The sequence below is a fragment of the Panicum hallii genome, chromosome 5, assembly GCF_002211085.1.
Source record: "Panicum hallii strain FIL2 chromosome 5, PHallii_v3.1, whole genome shotgun sequence".
Classification (NCBI taxonomy): Eukaryota; Viridiplantae; Streptophyta; class Magnoliopsida; order Poales; family Poaceae; genus Panicum; species Panicum hallii.
Genome location: NC_038046.1, coordinates 19,944,677 through 19,959,318, shown reverse-complemented (window position 1 = coordinate 19,959,318; position 14,642 = coordinate 19,944,677). Strand labels below are relative to the sequence as shown.

General features: G+C 44.4%; 2 protein-coding genes across 3 annotated transcripts; one reads left to right on the top strand and one right to left on the bottom strand.

Moving 5' to 3' along the window:
• The first annotated feature begins 5,142 nt into the window (after window positions 1-5,142).
• LOC112895741 lies at window positions 5,143-8,796 on the top strand. The gene is made up of 5 exons (XM_025963734.1): window positions 5,143-5,505; window positions 6,236-7,270; window positions 7,384-7,609; window positions 8,115-8,257; window positions 8,337-8,796. The coding sequence occupies exons 1-5, from the start codon at window positions 5,143-5,145 to the stop codon at window positions 8,637-8,639; spliced, it is 2,070 nt and encodes a 689-aa protein (XP_025819519.1). The 3' UTR covers window positions 8,640-8,796.
• Window positions 8,797-9,018: 222 nt separating this feature from the next.
• LOC112895739 (DEAD-box ATP-dependent RNA helicase 40-like) lies at window positions 9,019-14,107 on the bottom strand. 2 transcript variants are annotated; one of them, XM_025963732.1, is made up of 7 exons: window positions 13,535-14,107; window positions 13,363-13,431; window positions 12,290-12,559; window positions 11,697-12,047; window positions 11,271-11,548; window positions 10,280-10,633; window positions 9,019-9,937 (listed from the first exon to the last, which is right to left on the bottom strand). In XM_025963732.1, exons 1-7 carry the CDS (start codon window positions 13,961-13,963, stop codon window positions 9,244-9,246), a joined length of 2,445 nt encoding a protein of 814 aa, XP_025819517.1. In that variant the 5' UTR covers window positions 13,964-14,107; the 3' UTR covers window positions 9,019-9,243. The 2 variants fall into 2 exon arrangements, with proteins under 2 accessions (XP_025819517.1, XP_025819518.1); XM_025963733.1 differs by lacking the exons at window positions 13,363-13,431; window positions 13,535-14,107 and adding an exon at window positions 12,711-13,343.
• Between the last annotated feature and the right edge of the window lie 535 nt (window positions 14,108-14,642).

Below are 14,642 nucleotides of genomic sequence, written 5' to 3'. Positions count from 1 at the left end.
GATTAGGCATATCCTTAATTAGGATCCATCAATATTAGGACACATGCATGCATATAAAGAAAATGTTATATTTATTGTGATTATTAGGACAAAAGCATGATCAAGGAAATACTTACCTTTCTTTTAGAGAATAGCTGCTCAGAGTCTTCAAATCTTGTTCTTGAAACTCTAAATCTTCAAAACTCTTCGATCACGCTCCTTCTAACGTCACGCAAGCATCAGGTCCAAGCATACAAACAAGCAAATAAATAAGAATAACTAAGAACGGGTACAACAAATAAAAGGAAAGTTTTAAAGAGCGTACCAAAGGATAGGGCTCGCTGCTACGGTCACGAGAGCGCAAGAAACGCAGAAAACGGAGCTAGGGTTGAAAAGATACAGCTATCGGAAGATTTATATTATAAAAGAATAAAAAAATTATAGGATTTTATTTATTTTAATTTGGAAAACTATTATAAAAGATATAAAAGAGAATATCTCTAATTAGAATTAACTCATATTATATTTGCATTTATAAAAACGAGATACAACTTAATTAAATTTTTATATATAATTGTCTATGTACGAATTATCCAAATTAAACAATTAATTAGAAAGAAACCGATGAGAGCATCTAAACGTCGAACTTTATGATTCGAGTTGAACTAAACCAACTAAATTACAAACATATTTAAGTTGATATTAATCTAATTAACATTAATTATGAAAACCGGAGTAAAATCCTAATTGGATTTTAATTCAGAAAACTAGATGAGAGGATATTATTCAAATTAAATTGATATTTAATTTTAAAAATAGGAATTATGGTACAATAGCACTACTAAACAATAGCTTAGAGTTTTAGAAGACTAACGCAAAAAGAACGGATTGAAACGGATCTAAAACGCGAAAACTACGCATAAAACAGCGCTGCAGGGACGTATACGTAATTAACTGTAGACTTCAGGGGTTAGCAGGAAAGAAATTCAAGACATAGAAAATAGTGCTTGCAAATAAAGAAAAGTTCGGGTTAGATCTGAAAAATTCTATGGTGGGGCTGGATTGAGAAGATGTAATAGATCTAGGAGGTTTTCTGCAAATTTCTCAAGACACAGAAACTTACACGATAATTACATAATCTTCCAGGGACTAAATCTTAAAAACTTCACAGCACAGCTCCAATGGCGGTGGCGGTTACTGTACCTCAAATTCCCGTCGATTTCGGGCATGGGAGATCGCGGGAAGCGGGGCAAATGAAAGAGGACGACGAGGGGATTCCATTCCCTACCTAATTTACCGTGGAGATGCATCGTGGTGATCGAATTTTGTGGAGGAAGATACGGCAGCTGTTCTGTTCATCTGTTCTGGGCTTCTGTTTATGGTGGCAATGCTCCTGCTGTGTGGCGGCGGCACTGCAGGCTCGGCAGGGGGGCGCAAGGTGCTGGGCAAGGCCGGCGGCGTCCTGTGGCGCGACAACAGGAGGGGGCGGCACGGGCAGGGACGGCGGCATCCTGTGGTGCACGAGCAGGGCCGGCCTACTATTCTGTTCCTGCGGTTCCTGTTCTGGTGGCGCTGGCCTGGGGGTGGCACAGGGGCGGCGCAGGAGGAGACGAGGTGCAGGAGGGCGTTGCTAGCCTGGTGGCGCGCGGGTATAGGGGCAGCGCGGCAGCAGGATAAGGCGTGGCGCAGGGGGGAAAGGAGCAGGGGCTCGGGCGCCTGAAGGAGAAGAACGGGAGGGCCTGGGCGCTCGGGGAGGCCATGGCAGCGGTACTGCAGGAGCGCACGCGAAGATGATGCGTGGCAGCAGGGAGATGTGGCGGCGTTGCATAGGAAAAAAGATTGCGAGCAGGAGATCATGCTGATGCCTGAGGGTTTTGGCTCGCCCTTTATAGGGGTGCTGTGTGCGGGGAGTCCGAATTCTCTCCGTTTATGGGTTGGGCCTGAACCAAAAACAAATGGGTTGGTGCTGAACAGAAAACGAAAAGGGGAGAAGGAAATGACAGGTGGGGCCGTGATGTCATAGAGAAGGATCAAGGGAAAGGAGCGACTGGCTGCAGGAACTCGGGGCGATGCAGAAAGAGGTCGCAAGGGTGCAAGCAGCAGGGAGTCATGGGGGAGGCTAGGGCCGGCTACGTGGGCAGCAGAGACGCGATGCAGAGGCTACGGGGAAGGAAAGGTGCAGGGCACGTTTAAATAGACCTGGAGATATCGGGCTGGGCTCAAACTCGGATGACGACAAGGATGCAGTGACGTATCGGGCTGGGACTCGTTCTCGAGTCCGGATTGCCCACAAGAGACGAGATTGGACCGACCAGCGGGTTCCACAATTTAGCGAGCAAAGAGAGGATAGAAGAGGTAACGGAAAGAGAAAACGAGATTGACCGAGCGAGTTCGGTTATGTGCCGAAATATGTTCGGGTGAGGGCCGAACGTGAAAACGAGCTGATTGTGCTGGTTGAACATGAACAAGTTATTCGAGAGCGCGGAAAAGAGAAGGAAAGGATCAGGCCGAGTCGTCGAAGCTGACGGTGATCGAACATTCGTCGGAAAAACACTAAAGATGAGCCACGAGGCGTTGTTTTCAAGCATAACTTGATCGGAGAGAAAGGTTAGAGAATCGGGAGCTCGATGGGGCATCTTAAGGATTCGGCGAGGACAAGATTAAAAGGATGTACTACAAAGATACGACTCGATCCAACTTCCAATGAAAATCAAATTAGAAATATTTTCCAGAACATATTTTTAAGCTTAAAGTAAATCTAGAAAGGTCCAGATAAATATTTTAAACAACGAAAAATATATTCGGAAGAATCCCAAAAATTTCCGAGGAACTCGGGAGGTAACTTGGGATACAAGGATTACAAATAAAATATTTGGGACTCATGAAAAAGAATTTTAGAGATTTTCAAATAAAAATGGATCTAGCTCTAGGATAAATAGAATAATTGCTAGAAAAATCTTTAAAACTCTTGGAAAATCCTATTGATAGATGAACACATTGTAAAAGACATTCACATCCTAAAATTAAATATTTTAGGGTGTGACATTTAATTGCCCATTAGTGGGGTCAACAATTCATGTTACTACTACATGCATCGTCGGCGCTATGAGCATCTCTGGCAGATTACTATCCCTCTTCCTAATATAAAAAAGTGCTCTTTTGGTGATTGAAGGTGCTCCAGCAGATTACACATCCAATCCTAAATACCATTTTTTATGATCACCAAAAACACACATCCTCTCTCACTTAAATGAAGGTGATCCATACATCTACCCTATCCATTGGTGATTAGATTTTGGTAGTTTAATGTAGCAACTACCACCAAAAATCGTAAAAATAGTTATTGGTTATACAGGGAGAGAGAGAGGGGTTTTTTATTTAAGAAATATGAGCAATATGTTGGATATAATATAATACAACTACTTTTAAGTTATTGCTCAAAACGAGCTTGACTCTTTTTAAGTAATAATAAAAATATATGAAATTAATAGTATTTAAATTATACGGGAAAAATTGCACGATTCATTTAGAGTAACTAAAACTTAGATATCTAGAATTCATATAAAACTTTTAGAGAATGGCTTGTTCTATAAAAAAATATGAGAGATTTCTAGCATAGGCTCAACCTAAATAATTCCCTTGCAATTATCTCTCATTTGATTACTAGTTTTGCCCCCTATATGCCTCATTGCTCATTCTCACCACATAACTAGCATTTCTATCCAACCCAACATACCAAATTGTAGGAGTTTGACATCTTCCACGTGGTAAATTTGAACTTCATGACTGTTACATGAGCTTCCATAACCATCTTGACCTCAACTTCTATTATGCCAAGTCACCAATCTTTCTCGCACTGAGGTCATTGAACTGATACAGCTCGCAAGCTAAAATCGTGTTGTACCAGCGGAAACTTTAATATCGTCAAGTAGGACCACATATCATATCCACATATTATCTTCCACTACCCTATACAAATTGCGCAAGTAGTTGTGTTTGTGGTTGAAGCTTATACACGAACATCGCCATTCTAAAAAAGTGGGCATCAAGTTTGTATCTGATGTAAAGTAGGTGCTCATGGTATGGTATTGTCCACATTGAAACAAAATCTAGCATAACAATTTGGACTCAAGTACATAAATAGAAATAGTGCGAAAGACAAGAATATTTATTTGTGGGAACCAAACCATTGACACGATAGAAACGCAAAAATGTTGGTATCCTATAATTTTCACTTTTGACATAGATATATGCAAACAGTGATAACTTTTATATCACAATAGGATGGTTTCATCTCTAGATTTAGTTCACGAGTCTAAGAAAAAACACTGTGTTCCAAATACCCATTTGAAGTAAGATTGCAACCGTGACAAAACTACACGTGAATTGCAGGGCATCTATTCATAGCACGTGCGACTAGCCACCGTATCATCGTACATGTCCGCTGGAGATAATAATGCTACAGAACAAAATAAAATATTCCAAAATAACATAAAAGACTGGAGACAATAAGGTTCCAAAATATTTTTATCTTACATTTTATTTTATTCTGAAATATTGTTATCTCCGGCGGACATGTACGATGATACGGTGGCTAGTCGCACGTGCTATGAATAGACATCCCCATGAATTGTTCAGTTTATACGTTTATACACGTAGGAAGGACTATGTTAGACATTGAAGGATTTTTCTTTTTTTTTTGGCTCGGGCTCCATTTGGCATAGAGATGATGTTACCTTGTTGGAGAGGCAGAGCATAACAAAGTAGGCGGTGGTCCTTCTGATTTTAAAATTTTCTTAACGAGCACTTAATTCTACCACTTATATGCACAAAATAATGTCCCCTCTATTCTCTATACTACGAGTACTAAATTGGCCCTCTCATTTTCACCAAACTCCGGTTGATATGCGGCCGGTGATCCAAGGCAGGCCGATCGACATGTACCTGCAGATCCACTGATGCAGCACTGAAGTGCTTCTGCAGATCCAGTGAGGTACGATACGACGTGTACCTGAGCTGGCATCGGATTAAATTTTTGAAATAAACAAAAGTACGAGGACCCTAGTGCAAGTCCTACTCTTCTCCCACCAGGAAACGAAACGACATCGCCAATCCCTAGCAGAAGACACAGCTTACGGCGGGCGGACCGGGATCCAGTCCGGCATGGAGCCACCCCGGCGATCCGCCGGCGGCGCCGCGTCCGAGGCCTCCTCGGAGGTCGGATCAGACGCCGAGGACGACAGGTACTGCAGCGCCAACTCTGCCCTGGGCACCCCCAGCTCCCTCGGCACCCTCCGCCCCTCCTCCGACTTCTGGGACCACCAGATGGACCTCCTCCTCGACGACCATCCCGCCGTCTCCGGATTCCCCAAGAACCACCAGCTCAGCCGCCTCCAGGCGCCGGCGCCGGCGCAGTCGCGGTCGGGAACCGGTCCTCCTCCGGCGGCCGCCGGAGGCGACGCCCTCGCGCGGCAGGGGTCTAGTCCTGGTTCGCCGGCTGTTCATCCGCGCCCTGATCACAACCAGGTGGGTTCGCTGGTACTTCAATTACCTGATTAAAGCTGTGAATTTCAGCGGAATAGCTGTCAATTTTTCATGCCCTGACGTCGTCTGCTTGGTTAAGATTGATGTCTAGCAGCATTTGCTTATGGAGTTCCTCCTAGAGGTACGAGTTTTAGATGTTTAATCTGTCAGCTCGCAAATTTGGATTATATTGTCCTGGCCAGCCGTGGCGAAGGCTTTGTTGCAGGGGAACAAAAATATGTTCACTGAATTCAAACATAGCTTGGTAGATCACTCTGGGATTTAGCAACTATTCTGGTCTCTGTTTCTGGAATTTTTAGTCCAAATTTACATCAACAATATTTTGATACTCATTCATTTCTGACCTAGTCCCACTTTAGCCAGTCTTATGTTAATCGAAGAGGGGTTCTCAATGCTACTATCCCAATAACCAAACACAAATGTACTCATTGGTCTGTATCAAATCTTGATTCATGTACATATAGTTTTTATGAAAAAGTAAAAATGGCACTCGTTTGGTGCTCCTTTACGTCGATCGCAGTATTCCGCAGACATACATGTGCTCAACCACACTCTTGGATTAGTAGTCTCCTTCCTCCAAAAGAAAAAAAAGGGCTTGTACCTCCTTTGCTTGATCAAATATTCAAATTACTGTATTACATGAATATTGAATCATGAATGTTTATGCATCCAACCACATTATTGGATTGACATAGTCACTTTCTAACTATAGGTGGACATATTTGATGACAATGATTTATTTGATGATATGGTCCAAGAGATGGAACAGATTCTGCTCAGTTCAGGGGAGCCACATGAAAATGAATCTTTTAGAGATAATCGCAAGAGCAAGACTCGCGAGGCTCACCATTTCAGAGATGGCAGCACTACTGCCTCTACTTCTGGTACAGATGATGCCTATGTATACCCTCTTCCTCAGTATCCTTCAAGAATTGATTGGGTGGAGGTTGTGGGGGCAAAGCAAAGAACTGGGGATGTTTCTTTTGGTGAACGGATGGTTGGTGTCAAAGAATACACTGTTTATTTGTTAAAAGTGAGGAGTGGTGAAGATGAATGGGAAATTGAGCGACGGTACCGTGAATTTTATGCACTTTATCGGCAACTTAAGGACTTCTTTTATGAGAGAGGTTTGAGTCTTCCCCCTACATGGGAAAATGTTGAAAAAGAGTCAAATAAAATATTTGGGAATGCATCCCCGGATGTTGTCAGTGAGAGAAGTGGTCTAATTCAAGAATGCTTACGTTCTTTGCTAGTCTCGAGTTATCCGTTTGGAATCCCGACCCCTCTGGTTAATTTTTTATCACATGGGAGGCCTGTGTATGAATATAGTTTTTTGAAAACTCTCATTCCACGATCTTTGCAAAAGCGGAGCAGTGATTTAAATTCCAAAGATTCAGAATGCAACGGAGGTTCCCATGACGATTCCACCTCAATGGGCAAGAAAATATCACTTATTGTGGAGGATAGGCCACGGAAGTCAACCAGACAGTTGTTAGAGTTACAGCACTACAACTGTGCAGGATGCCATAGGCATTTGGATGCTGGACGAACATTGCTGCAAGAACTTGTGCAAACTATTGGATGGAACAAACCTCAGTTTTGTTCTTATACTGGCCAATTATTTTGTGCTTCTTGTCACACAAATGACACTGCAGTTCTGCCAGCAAGAGTTTTGCACTACTGGGATTTTTCCCTATATCCGATTTCCCAGTTAGCAAAAGCATATTTAGACTCCATCTATGACCAGGTAATTATAACTTAAAACTGTGTATTGTTTATTTATTATTTCTGAAGTGCACTATAAAATATGAACTTTCATACCTTTCCAAACCTTAAAGAAATGGTGATTTGCATTTTCAGCCTATGCTCTGTGTAAGTGCAGTCAATCCTTTCCTATTCTCTAAAGTGCCAGCTCTGCTTAATATCATGAGTGTCCGAAAGAAAATAGCAGCTATGCTTCCTTGCGTCCAATGTCCTTTCCGGAATTCCATACATAAAGGACTAGGAGTTCGAAGATACCTTCTTGATGGAAATGATTTCTTTGCGCTTCGTGACCTTGTTGATCTCTCAAAAGGGGCTTTTGCAGGTACCATTCATTTTCTAGAAGATTTTTTGAAGTGCACAGTCCAAACTGGATGTAGAATTTTGTGCAACTTATTTCTGTAACTATTAAGTTCTGATACGTATGTCAATAAAATATGGTTTATATTGTAGCTGCATCAATGTATTCTGCTCCATTATTAAGCATAACAGAATTCTGCACTAGACTAATATTTCTTTACAATGTACGTCACAAATCACAATTGAAGAATTGTGTTTCCTCATGCTTTTGGTCTATCAGAGCCTAAGCAAATTACAGCCTCAAAGTGGATGCCTGATGTTTATCCCAAAAAAAAAAAAGTATGAACGTGAGTCTTAAACAATGTTTAGGTATAGTTGTTTCTTATGCTGCCCCTATGGTTATTGTTCAAAACTTGACTAATGCTTGATGATTCAAAGATTGGGGCAGAAATCATAAACCGTCAGATGATAATCATGTTCTCAGTGAGTTGGTTGCACCAACTAATACAAATTCTGTTTTCTTGAAACAGCACTTCCAGTTAAGGTGCATACTATATGGAACAGGATACTTGAGCACATCACTGAGCAATGCCTTGTATGCTATGATGCTGGTGTACCTTGTGCTGCTCGACAAGCTTGTGATGACCCCCTGTCCCTTATATTCCCATTTCAGGTGCTCTGCCAAGTCTTTGCCTTCTAATTTCTTTTGGCTTTATATTTATTGCTGAGGAAATCTGTTACATTTGCTGTAGGAGGATGAAGCTACAAAGTGTGGTTTGTGTGGGTCAATCTTCCACAAGCAATGCTTTAGGAAGATTGGTGTCTGCCCTTGTGGTAAGGCTTCTAGTACTGGCAGGAAGATCGTGGCACTCGAGCAAGCTGTACATGGTGGCACGGGCATGCCATCAGCGGAGTCTATCCAACCCCCGGCGTTCTCTTCATACTCTGGGTTTTTCTCCGATATTCTCTCTAAAGCAAGGCCTGATAAACTTTGGAGACCAAAAAATAGCAATCATGTAATCCTTATGGGTTCGTTTCCAGATACGTCTATATGAGCCCAAGTTGTATGTGTTTATGTTCCATTGATTATTGTGATTTTGCCGCTAATAAATTCATTCCGTGCATTAGTGGGGAAGTCCTCCCCAATTTTTCTGAATTTAATATAATGCAATGTAATTCTGGACTAATTATTATTTTGAAGATGATACAAGATCTCATACTTGTACGGAAACACTACAATGGAAGGAATATATGCGTCGTTGACGCCAAGCTCGCTGAAGCTGGAATGCTCGCGTAGAAAAAAATTTTAGGCGTGGCAGCGGAAAGCGAGAGGAGGTTCAGGCGTCCCATGTAAGCGCCACATTTTGTGGATAATTTCGTCCAGACGTAAAACCAGGACTGCACAAACACATCATAGTTCATAGACAAACGAACTACAATGACAACAAACATAACATGACATAGATCTCCAGTTTTGGTTCACAAACAGCACAGGTATGCAATGTTTTAACGAAATACAAATGCATGTCCGCATTCTCAACGAGATACAAATGCATGTCCGCATTCTCAACTTAGTGAATGATCAGCTTGCATAAAAGAGAGTCTGGTTTGTCACAAGCAGATGCAGGGAGCCACAGAGCCATTCTATATCGACCACAATCAGTTATCACCATTCTGTGTAGCTGCAGCATTTGATCGAGGATCATCCTCAGCTATCTCTCCATCCTCATCTATGATACCTTCCTCTTCATCGTCTCGGCTCTTGCTGTTGCGCACAGGAGATGCAGGGTCAGGTTTTTCAGAAGCTTCAACAGATTTGGCATCAACCACTGGCTGACCGTTGGGGCTCATCGAACCACTGGCTTTGCCATTGTACACAGGACTATATGGAGCAGATTTGTCATCTTGTGGGCTGGGTGAGCGATCAAGATCAACCTTTTCCATCTTCCCATCTTCCATGTGATGGTCATCCTTGTGGTCAGAGTGGTTCGCATGGTCATTCCCAGAATGCGATCTTGGAGGGCTTTTGTGCTCTGTGTGCCCTGAGTTAGGCCGAGCAGACCCAGAGACAGTGGCTGTTTTCTCATGCCTACGGCTAGCAGCAACAGGGCTACGGCTCCTGCTGCGGCTAGCACGGCGGTTTCTAGTATAGCTCCTGCTCCTGCTCCTGCTCCTGCTCCTGCTCCGACTCTTTGTCCTGCTTCGGCTACGACTCTTGGTCCTGCTACGGGTAGCCTCATGACGCCGTGACCTCTTAGGACTTGGGCTGCGGCTTCTACTGTCACTTCTGCTACGGCTTCTACTGCGACCCCTAGCAGACCTGCGAGATCGCCCATCCGTTTCACCATCATACCTGTCAGCATCACAAAAAAAAATCAGCATTTAAGGAACCACAAATCATTAAAACAATAAAGCATGCATCAGATGCTCTACTTGAGCTAGTTTGAAATCAAAATCTCAAATCAGATTCTTCTAAAAAATCTAAAACACTGAACAAGATTGAGGGGTTCCATAAGCTATTGGAGTAGGCTGGTGGAGTGAGAGTGGGATTGCACCCCTCATCTAAATTATATCCTACATTTGCTTTTAGTGTATTTCAAAGATTAATAATATTTTTAAAAAACCCTCATGATGCAGGCCTAGCACCCAACAGAAAAATTGCTAATTCTGATTTGCATGTTGGTAGCAAGTGTACCTGCCACGGCCACCATAATCATCCCTTCCACGGCTGCCACGTGGTGATCTCCCAGAAGCATCTCTACCACTGTACCTAGAATCCAGTTCGGAACGAGAACCACCCCTGTCAGAGCGGGATGCCCAACGGTTCCTCTTCCTACCTCGCCCACCACCACGAGAAGCCATGTCCTCTAAATCTCGGGGTACCTTTTGGTTTGCCCCTTCCAGAATTTTGATAAGGTCAGAAGCATATTTTGAGTCCTGATCACAGAAAAATGTATATGCTACACCAGTGGCTCCAGCCCTTCCTGTCCTGCCAATCCTATGAACATAGTCTTCAACACCAGTGGGGAAGTCATAGTTGATCACAACCCTGTGTAAAGAAAACAAAAGGGATCCACAAAGGCACAAACAAAGTTAACAAAATGGTATCACATTTCAATACACGAGCAATGCAACAGGTAACATATTTGCAAGTTCGCAACCACTTCAGCAGTAAGTAGTTATACCCAAGATGATGGTGGTTCAGACCTTGTTCTTCTAATAATGGAAGCCAATAATAATACACAAAAGTACTACCTCCGGTCATTTCAAGATGCTTTAGATAACCAGAACAGTTTATATTGTGTGGCTTCTTGTCTGAATGCTCAAGCTTTCTTGACCGAAGGTAGTAATGGCTTATTAAAACTACGACGAACAAAATGGCAAAGGCCCATCATAAGGTTATGTGTAAATCTGCACTAAACATTGATGCAATGGATGCAAAATGATTTCGATCAATATATTTTTCTGGAAAGTATATTCGATTGCAATTAAAATCAGCAATCTCTATTGTAGATGAGTGACAAATAGACACACATTGACATTTTTATTCATCCATGCACAGTTAACATATACTAGAGTTATGATGAATGTACAAGCGAATTCGCTTTTTCATTGTTCCTTCATAGTATGACATTAGAAATCAAGAACACAAACATGCATAACAGAGAATGGAAAGACAGTATAACCTGATATCTTTGATGTCCAAACCCCGCGCAGCAACATCCGTTGCAACCAAAATAGGAGACCGTCCAGATCGAAACTGATTCAGAACCTTCTCTCTTTCACTTTGGGACTTGTCACCGTGAATGGCCGAAGCTCCAAACTGCCTGGTGAGTGTCCTTGCAAGTTGGTCGCACATCCTCTTGGTGGTACAAAATATTAATACTTTTGAACCCGAATCCTGGGATCGCAATATTTGTTCCAGACGTCGAAGCTTTTCTGAGGGAGTTATCACCTCCACATGCTGCACAGAACAAGAGAATATGGTAACAGGAACAGTTAGGGTAGAAGTACTTGGGTAACTGATAAATAAGAACAGAACAATATCATTCATGCATCACGAAAGGAAAACGAAGCTTCCACGAATGATCTGTATAGGGCCCAGTCCATACCTGAGTAATAGCACTATTAGCAACAAGTTCATCAACACTTCCAATCGTCACCTGGACAGGGTTAACAAGAAGATCATCTGCAATCCTTCGGACTTCCTTTGGCCAAGTAGCAGTGTACATAAGGGTTTGACGATGGTGAGGCATCTCTTTCACTATCTTCCGTATTTGTGGTTCAAAACCCATGTCCAGCATGCGGTCAGCCTCATCCAGAACAAGATACGTCACTTGCTTAAGGCTTACCCTTCGCATTTCTAGAATGTCATTTAACCTTCCAGGTGTTGCAACAACAACATCAACTCCTCTATCTAAATCTCTCAACTGAGGACCTTTAGGAGCACCACCATATAGGCACTATAAACAGATAAAGAACCCATGGTCAGACGAAAATATAAACCAGTGATCCTTACACTGAGCCCAAAACATTAGAGACAGATCCACAGTACACAATAATATAACCTTCAACTCTTAAAAACTCGAAGTCAACAGGTTAAAGTTTCCGCAAAAGATTCTTTTGATTAAAAAGGTTTATCAAGGTTACCGACCATAAAGACCATGACCATCTGTATATTAAAATAGAAACAGGAGGAACAAACCGTGCAAGAAATTCTCGCTGATCTCCCAAATTTCACAGCTTCATCCAGAATCTGTGTTGCAAGTTCCCTTGTTGGTGCCAAAACTAGCACTGTTGGACCATTCCTTGTGCTGTTCTGCAGGCGCTTAATATGCATAAATCCAGGAAGTAGATACCCAAGAGTTTTGCCAGATCCAGTCTTCGCGATAGCTACTACATCTTGACTCTGCATGGCAATTGGCCATGACTGGGCCTGGATAGGTGTTGGGCTTGCAAATCCAGCACGTTGTATCTGGAAACAAGGGGGAAATAGCAACAAACGCAGGCAAAGTAAGGACAACAGTGGAATTAATATATATTGCACAAATTTGAAAAAAGTATTCCCTTTTTAACTCTTCGTTGCGCAAATAAAGACAATGCATGAGGACAATTTAAGGTCGTACAAATAAAGTGTGACCGCAACGCGTAGACTTGCGGACACAAGGCGAAGTAGAAAAGGCTCTAACAGTCCCCGGAGGCTCGCTCAGCCATGGATCGTTCATCCACAAGGCCCCTTCCAGCAGCTGCCACCCAATCCTAGATATGGATGGATGCTGACAGCCTGGGCCAGACCTCCATGGGTCAAGCCCCAGAAGAGGCCCATCATCCATGCGAGGAGCCTTTTCCAAGAACTGCACGCAGAGCAACGAATTGGCCACCGTGGGTGCCGCGAGCGGGTGCCCCTTCGCGCCATGGGCAGCCCCCCGGGGAGGGAGGGAGCAGCCTCGGGCGTTCACCCACCCTTGGCAGCTCCATCAACGAGACCGGCCCTCAGCCCGTCGCACTATTGGCCAGAGGGCGCGCGAGGCAGCATACGACATTAGCTCCACCTCGGAGCAGATATCGCATCTGCCACAGAGATGGAGATAAGCAGTCGGTCTCATAGGCAGCCTGGTTTAGCACAATCAAGTAAATAAAGAGAAACAAGCAAGAGCTGGAAAACACATCCGCGGTCCATCGCTTGGCACTTTGGAACATCTTGATCCTTCGCATGCAATTCTGTTAGGGTTAAGAGTTAGATCATGGGTGAAGGGGTTCACCAGCGGTATGTCATACCTCCTTCAGAATTTCTGACGGAAATCCACCAGCCTCAAATGAAGTTATAGGAGCCGGCACGTTATCCCCCTGCAACAAGGCCAACCAACAAGGAAGTTGGTCAGAAAACATGTTACGAGCTCGAGCTGCATCTAACATCCTAACCGGGGACGTGGACTCGCGGAATTCATACCGTGACGGTGATCTCGTGGCGGCGGCGGTAAGCCTCGGTGGACGGATCATCGGGTACGGCGGCGGCGGCCGGAGCAGGATGGTGGTGGGAAGCCGCCGACTTGGAGGACGCGTGCTCGTCGTGGCGCCTGTCGCGGTCACGGTCGCGGTCCCTGTGGTCGCGCCGAGGCGGGGTGCGGGAGCGGGATCTGGACCTCTCGCGGCGGTCGCGGCTCCGGGGAGGCGGGGGAGGCAGCGGGGGCGGGGGCGGCGGGAGCTGGTTATCGGGGGGCATGGGCTTCTCGTACTGCGTGACGTTGGTCTCCGGGTTCCAGTAGTAGAGGTAGCCGGTGGTGCCGTCGACGAGGCCGCGCCAAGGCTTGGGCAGCGACGGGTCGTCCGGCGCGTACCGCGGGGCCGCGCGCCCGGACGAGCCAGTCCCGCCCGACATCGGATCCGGCCGGATCTGTGGCCTCCGGCGGCGCTTGGGGGGCGGAGGCCGCGGAGGACAGCCGGGACGAGGGGCGCTGCTGCGGCGGCGGCGAGGTGCAGGGCGAGGCGAGGGTTTCGGCTTGTGTTTTTTTGTTTGCCCTGATTTCACTGTGTATCTCTCGTTTTATTGCGATTTTTGGGTGCTCGTGGGCGTGTTCGAACCGTCTTCCAATTCAGGCTCAGGCCCAAGGTGGCCCAGGTTTTGGTTACTTTCTCCATCGGACCGCCGCACTTGTTCACTTCCGAATCCTCAACTACTATCCGCAACAGTACTAACCAACTCGTCAACACCCAACAACTGTACCAGTAAAAAAACAACCGCGAATATCTCCGGGAAACTATTTCCAGGCATGGCAAACTAGTTGATTCCCTGCGCGATGCTGCAGGTGGAACCAAAAGGATAATAATAAAGAGATAAGAAGTAGAAATTGCATCGGTTGCTATGTGCAAGACGAAGAACGAACAAGCACAGCGTTTGGAGTTTGAGAACAATGGTTGGAATGTATACCTGGCAGTAACAAATAAAAAAGGGAATTAGTCTCAGTTTCATGATGCTTATTGTGCGAGTGTTAACAATATCATAAGTTAAAAAGGGTAACAATGACAAATACGAAATCATGACCTTCGAGGTTTGCCCA